This window comes from Bidens hawaiensis, unplaced genomic scaffold, assembly GCF_021521415.1.
Source record: "Bidens hawaiensis isolate Kalapana, Puna unplaced genomic scaffold, B.hawaiensis_p1.1 tig00067812_1, whole genome shotgun sequence".
NCBI classification, from domain to species: domain Eukaryota; kingdom Viridiplantae; phylum Streptophyta; class Magnoliopsida; order Asterales; family Asteraceae; genus Bidens; species Bidens hawaiensis.
Window position 1 is genome coordinate 1 of NW_027502023.1, and position 7180 is coordinate 7180.

Sequence of the window (7180 nt, forward strand, 5' to 3'; positions counted from 1 at the left end):
AATGTATGGGTATCTTTTATAGTAACGATTAATATCGTTAATAAATTTAGGAAAATTATTACATACAAAATATGTAACATAAAAAAATCCAACACTTTAGCTATAAAAGAAATGCAAATTTTATTTAGAAAAATCAATACGGGCCGGGTTTCGAAATAGAAATTGACGAATGTCATAAAATGGGTCACTTGAAATTTCACCTTCTTGTTTTCGGGTCAAAATGGGTTGACAAATTTAAATAAATGGATCGATGCGGGTTAGTGTCATAAGGAAATGAGGTAGATTTGGGTCGAAACGGGTTTTGGATTGGAATGAGTTCGGTTCAAATTTTAGCTCAGATCAGGTTTCAAGTCGACACGAGTTTTTCGCACGGGACGGGTTGGGTTTCGGCTTCTTTTGGTCGATTTCGGGTTCATTTTGGTCGGTTTTTTTAGTTTCAATCCTTTAGTTTCGTTTTGATCTATTTCTTCGGTTTTGTTTTGTTTTGTTTTGTTCTCGTCGATTTTTTCGGTTTTGAAATATTTCTCCGGGTTTTTTTAACGAGGTCAACGAAGGAAACATTTTTTTTTTTTTACTTTTTTTTTATTTATATTTTGAGTTATGGTTTTATTGTTTTTTTAAATGTTTTTATTATTTTAAATTATAGAATATATGAATATAAAGCCCATATATAAAGAAAAAGAAGACAAATGCATGAAGCGATGCCATTGTTGTGCCTTAGTTTACAAGAAATTCCCTCAAGGCATCATCCTCAAGCCACAATTGTTTTATAGTATAAACATGGTGTTATCAAATTTAATGATGTATAATTCTATGTATTAACTAACTATAAATTGTTCTAAAATTTTTACTTTTGTTATAAACTTAAATAAAAAAAATCAATATTGTAAAGTTTTATATTTTCATATTAAATTACACAATTGAATTAGTTTAGTATCTTAAATTTTAATGATTTGAAACTAAAATACAAATATATTCATAAGAACATAAAAGCACATTTATATTTCTATTATATATAATCTATATAAATATATAAAAACTAATAATATTATATTATGTAGCATAGTCATCAATCAAGGTATCGTCAAATCATAGCTTCCCACTATATATAGGCACTCAACACACCAAAACGGTTTTTTACTCACAACTACAAAAAAAGGAATTATCATATTACTATTATACCCTTTTATTTGCTCTCATTAATCAGCCAACACACGATGAAGACAAGGGTAATCTTGGCATTGAGTTTTATGTTGATTAACGTATTGGCTTCCGATGATCGACGTAAAAGTTGGTGGGAGTGGCCGTCGTCTTCTCAGGCAGGCAACTCAATATGTTCGTCCGTTGTACTTCCATTATACGGCAATGTTTATCCTCAAGGGTAAATTATAGTGTATATATATATATATATATATTCTAATTCATAATTAAATGTTGATTGACTCAACTAGACTTTTGAGACATTATTATTTTATTTTTATTAACTTTGATTTATATTTGAAGATTTTATGTTTTTAGCTGTCTTGGGGTTCATGGTCTGGCTCAGCCGGTTTTGATATATAAATATTCTATGCTATATACCACTGACTATGATTTTAGTAAATGACAAACCAAACCGGTGACGAAGCTTGGACTTTCATATGGGAGCTGAAAGTCACGGACCCTGTTTTCGGGGACTCAATACATATACAATTTTTCAGACGACCACCGTGGCCAAAATTTTTGACTGTTTGTTCGATTAAAAATTTTCTAAATCACTATTTTGTATTAACTTTGAAATAAAGATGGTTCATTAAAAATAAAATAACCAGCTGACTTGCTTTGGTTTAAACGGTTAGGTTAGATAGTGGTTTCAATGGTTTTGAATACCACGTCATCACAATTAAACACCCTCAACGAACATCCCTAACTTATGGCTTGTTTTAAGGAATCATGTTGATTTTCTCTAAGATTTAGGCAGTTGTTATGTAATGAACACATTCACATGAAGTTTCTATTTATGGTAAAAAAAAACAGGTTTTATTATGCTCAGATAAATATAGGACATCCTCCTAGGCCGTATTTCGTGGACCCCGATACGGGCAGTGATTTGACGTGGCTTCAGTGTGACACGCCTTGTGTACATTGCACTCAGGTTGTTATTGGTATGATCCATTTTTATAACATTTCATTATTTTCACTGATACGATTTTTTGGTACTGTGTTGTATGTTATAGGCGCCTCATCCTTATTACAGACCAAACAATGACTTGGTTCCTTGTAAAGATCCACTTTGTGCATCATTACATGCCGGAGATCACAGATGTGATGATCCGGGTCAATGTGATTATGAGGTCGAGTATGCCGATGGTGGTTCATCTCTTGGTGTCCTTATCAACGATGTCTCACTTGTTAATCTTACTACTGGAGTTCGGATTACTCCTCGTGTAACCATAGGGTTAGTAGTACCTTTTTCATCTTCATCATTAATTTTAGCCAAAGTTACCTACGGGCGTGATTTTCTGACATGAAATCCGTGGGTTTGTATTTAGTCTAAAATCTATACATGTTCGAGTGGGTTTCGAGTCAAACTTGCAAGCATTTAACTAAACAAGTCATTCTTGTGTCAACCTAATGACCTATACTTAACAGGTTGACATGTTTGTTTACAAAATCTGTTTTAGGTCCATTAGTATTTTATGCCAATTTAACATATAAAAGTTAATGGCTATTAGACTTTATAGTCTAAAGGTGATTGTTTTATACACTTTTTTTTTCTTATGCATTTGAAGTTTTAGCATCAATTGGCGTACTAAAGCAACATTATTCAAGTAAAATAGTATGTGTTTGTCTTAACCCGCAAATACACATATAATGTCCGGGTTCATGTATCTAACATAATGCTCGGGTTCGTATAACACTTTTGGGTAAAATAACATTTGTTTTTCTAACACTTTGTTTCGTGTTACTGCCAGGTGTGGATATGATCAGATCCCTGGTCCATCTTACCAACCTCTCGATGGGGTTCTCGGACTCGGGAAGGGTAAAACCGGAATTGTTTCACAGCTTCACAGTCAAGGTCTAATCCGGAACGTTGTTGGCCATTGTTTTAGCAGCCGTGGAGGCGGGTTTCTCTTCTTTGGAGATGACGTATATGATCCTTCACGTATCGTATCAACCCCAATGTCACGCGACTATAGGTTCGAAGCACCCGTATGCATATTTATATAAAAAGTTAAATAGCTTTTTCTAAAGAATATTTGATGCACTTTGGTTTCAGAAAGCACTACTCACCTGGTTATGGAGAAGTCATTTATGGTGGAAAACAAACTGGGCTTAAGAATCTACTTGTAATATTTGATAGTGGAAGTTCATTCACATACCTAAGTTCCAAAGCTTATGAAGGCTTACTTTATTTGGTAAGTTATCATAATAAATATAATAAGAATATATCATTATTAGTGTTCTTACTATTATTATTATTATTACTATTACTATTACTATTACTATTATTATAGGTAACAAAAGAGTTGAGTGGGAAGCCTATAAAAGAAGCACTAGATGACAGAACACTACCCTTTTGCTGGAAAGGAAGAAAACCATTTAGAAGCATAAAGGATGTAAGCAAGTACTTCAAGCCTTTAGCATTGAGGTTCTCTAGTGGATGGAGATCCAAAACTCAGTTTGAAATCCCCCTTGAAGGATACCTTCTAATCTCGGTAACTCATCTTTCTTAACCTAACGATACATTATCATCCAAATAACAAAAGTTTTAACACTCAAAAGTGTTTATTTTGGGCAGTCGAGAGGAAATGTATGCTTGGGAATTCTTAACGGCACTGAGGTCGGACTTCAAAATTTCAACATAATCGGAGGTAAACTCTTGGTCGACTAACAAATTAAAATGATGATATAAACGAATATTTTAATTTATGGTTTGCATTTGTAGATATATCGATGCAAGACAAAATGGTCATATACGACAATGAAAAGCAAACCATCGGATGGACTACCGCAAACTGTGACAGACCACCGAAGCCCGACACAATGAGCATTTAATTAATACTATGTATAGGTCTACAAAACTGATAAAGAGAGTTTATAAATAACACTTAAAGATGTACACTCTTTTAATACAAACTTCAGTCAAATTGTATCTTTTAAGTTAAACCAGAAGAACACACCCATTCTGGTAGACGAGAAGTGGCTCAGTGACATGAAGATGCAGCTTCTTGCTTGCAGGTCAAGTAACATTTATGCTGTTCAAGGCCAAGAAACCAAAAAACATAGTTTGTAAGAACCAGGAGATGAAAATAACAAACAAAGATAGGTGCAAATCATTGCCATGAATCATGAAACGAAAATCTTAGTAAGCAAGATCTAGATGTTATGCTTGTTTTTGTTCATTCTATAACACAGATTTAGTGACTGGAAAAAACATTAACAGACTATAGATGTGTAAAAACTTGTTAACTCTTAGAAGCAGAACAAGATTTTAACGATTCGGTTTTGACTGTTCATAAACAGTTGAAACTGCCCAAACAGCCCAAACCGAAGCAAGTTGGCCAGTTCAGATGGTTTGAGATTTAACGGGTGGGTCTTGATGGTTTAACGGTGTGGCCGACTTTAAAACTTGAAACTGACCGCTAGACCTTTTTTATTTATTTAATTATTTTTCATTATCGGAATATGAAGTTGCATATATGTATTATTATTACAAACCAACTTTATCACTTTAACACAAATTAAAAATAATAAAAAACAGTTCCAACAGCCAAAAACCAAAGCGTCAAAACAGCTTAACTAATCGGTCCGGCCAACCCACACGACCAGGCAGGTTTGTTTGTCTTCTCCTAAAAAACCATAACTATCAATTTGCCTCTAGAACTTTGTGAAAACCAAAAGAACTAGACTGCGGTCACCCCTAAATTACTATAATTTGTAACAACTGCGGTCCTACAAGACAGGTCAAAATAGCTCTGTAATTATCTACCACAGGTAAATGAGATAACAGTTGCAATTAGTAAATGATATTAGCCTATGTATATTTCAAACTAATGAGACAGCTAAAGGCTGGAAGTAGTTTATGCGCAATGTGCCAATGTATGAGACAGAAGAATCATAAAAACCCCTTTACCCGGTGTTACCAGTCGCCAAGATTCTTGTGATTTTGCCATGGCGTTTATGCGAAAGGGTCATTTCTATAAGACGTGATCCTATGGTCTTCATATCACTAAGAAGCAAGCATTCTACCCAAGGCTTTCTCTTGATATCTGTCAGTCTAGGTGCATCTCAAAAGCATTTTAAGCATGGGTCAACTCTACATTAAACAGTAGCTCCCCTTGAGTATAGAAAGCGGTTTGCAGAAACACAAGTTTCTTGTGGAATTTGGAGTAAATCAAGCCTAGGAGGTGAAAAGTGCAGGGTGCAGAGTGCTCACGCGTTGCCTAGGTGTAAAAAATACACACACGCCTAAGACAAAGAAAATGCAATAATAAATAGGTTTAGAAAACTAATTTTATTCCAAAAATAAAATAAAAAAACAAACCTAGCATAATTAGTAATCAAATCATAACAAAACCTTTTTCCGTAATTAAAACCATAAAAATACACTTTTAGCAACTTATAAGTTTGCAGTCTTTGATTCAATAAGCGAACTAAAAAGTACAGGTCAATGACAAAAAGTGGAAAGCATACACATAAAAAGTTTGAGTCTGCTGCAATTAAAATATACAGATTAAAAGAAAGCCCAAACCTTATAAACTAGGCATCGGCTTAGAGAAGAAACACCTTCCTAAAAGAAAGAGGAAAGGAGAAGCATATACTATCGACTTGAATAGCAGGTAACCGCCTCGCACGAGTGCCTAGGCATACAATCCATACAATCCTTTCCCATGTATGTTAAACTCACACAAGTCTAAACATAGATTATTTCACCTAAAATAACTCACATGACCAACCTAAGATACACTTAATGAACATGAATCCCTGAAGTTCAATGATCGTCCCCGGACACCAAATTTACTATCGTGTCATGATAATCATCCTGCTGGTAACAAACTAACAACTGTGCTATTGGACAGAAAAATAAAAAAAAAATGCAACACGGTTTGATGTAACAATTGTTCTCTAATCTTAAGCAGTTCCTGGATTAATAATTTTTCAATGTAGTTTTGCCCTAGTGTTTAAGCTTTTGCATAAACCTAGGTAAAACAATATCAATTAACATGAAATGAATCAAGGAGCATAGATATAGATGTATGCACCTTGAGTCTATTTATTTGCAATAGCGATCGGCCTTCTTCTTAACCCGGTCGTCAAGCGCAGTTTCAACGGACTTCACTTTGGCTTTGGGATCATACCCGAACTTCTTAGCCTCCACAGGAAACAAGTCATCGTACTTCATTTTCTTCGCAGCGTCAATCGTGTAAATATCAGCAGCATCTCCTCCAACGGCGGAGGAACCTTCTTCTGCCGCAGCAGTGGCGGCGTCTCCGGTGAGGATTTCTTCGGCGTTTGGATAATCAGATGATGATTTGTTGTTGTGTTTTTTCTTCTTTTTTTTGTCGATGGGTTTGGATCGGGTGGGTATGGCTCCGCCTTTGAAGGTGAGCCTGCCTCCTTTCACTCGCTCGTATGCCTCCGACATGATTCACTGCTGATGATGGTGAACGAAAAACAAACAAAACCCTTGTTTTTCCCCTCTTTCGGTTTGTTGCTAGTAAGTATCAATTAATTAATTAGCCGATTAATTCAAAATTAACTAGTGAAAACAAGACCATCGATTAATCAGGGATTATTCGGTGTTTAGTCGGGATTTGTACAACATTGTCTATTACTAGAACTCGAGTTTGCTCGTGAATCGTTTTTCAAGCATGAGTTTGATTTGGACTCGACTCGTTTGTTATTTATCAATTAATTTTAATATATTTATATTGTTTTTACATTTGTCTTTTTTAATATAATTTTTTACACATATTTTTTTAGCGACCAACTAAGTAACGCCGAGTACTCCGTACGCGGCCCCATTGGCTAAAGATAATCTGAGCCGGCCACAAGTCCGGACGGACGGAGCCCCTAGCGGTCCACCTATTGAGGTATTCTCCGGATAAAACCCGACCCCCACGCCCACCAAACGGCACGACAGCGAGGAGCCGGTAAAACCGGGTGAGATTAGGACTCGAACCCTGCCAAGCCATGG

The 7180-nt window shown here is 35.4% G+C and overlaps 2 protein-coding genes across 2 annotated transcripts; one reads left to right on the top strand and one right to left on the bottom strand.

Annotated features, from left to right (window-relative positions):
• The first annotated feature begins 1187 nt into the window (after window positions 1-1187).
• LOC143605059 (aspartic proteinase Asp1-like) lies at window positions 1188-4038 on the top strand. The gene is made up of 8 exons (XM_077081318.1): window positions 1188-1381; window positions 2017-2134; window positions 2217-2437; window positions 2955-3179; window positions 3260-3398; window positions 3498-3698; window positions 3782-3854; window positions 3929-4038. Exons 1-8 carry the CDS (start codon window positions 1218-1220, stop codon window positions 4036-4038), a joined length of 1251 nt encoding a protein of 416 aa, XP_076937433.1. The 5' UTR covers window positions 1188-1217.
• A 21-nt stretch (window positions 4039-4059) lies between these two features.
• LOC143605060 (uncharacterized) lies at window positions 4060-6629 on the bottom strand. The gene is made up of 2 exons (XM_077081319.1): window positions 6246-6629; window positions 4060-4238 (listed from the first exon to the last, which is right to left on the bottom strand). Exon 1 carries the CDS (start codon window positions 6626-6628, stop codon window positions 6257-6259), a length of 372 nt encoding a protein of 123 aa, XP_076937434.1. The 5' UTR covers window position 6629; the 3' UTR covers window positions 4060-4238; window positions 6246-6256.
• Window positions 6630-7180: the final 551 nt, after the last annotated feature.

Excerpts from the sequence above, each read along its gene's own strand:
- LOC143605059 (XM_077081318.1), top strand. The coding sequence starts at position 1,218 with ATGAAGACAAGGGTAATCTTGGCATTGAGTTTTATGTTGATTAACGTA. Across the intron at positions 3,699-3,781 it reads AAGGATACCTTCTAATCTCG|TCGAGAGGAAATGTATGCTT; the intron begins GTAACTCATCTT and ends TATTTTGGGCAG. Across the intron at positions 3,855-3,928 it reads AAATTTCAACATAATCGGAG|ATATATCGATGCAAGACAAA; the intron begins GTAAACTCTTGG and ends TTGCATTTGTAG.
- LOC143605060 (XM_077081319.1), bottom strand. The coding sequence starts at position 6,628 with ATGTCGGAGGCATACGAGCGAGTGAAAGGAGGCAGGCTCACCTTCAAA.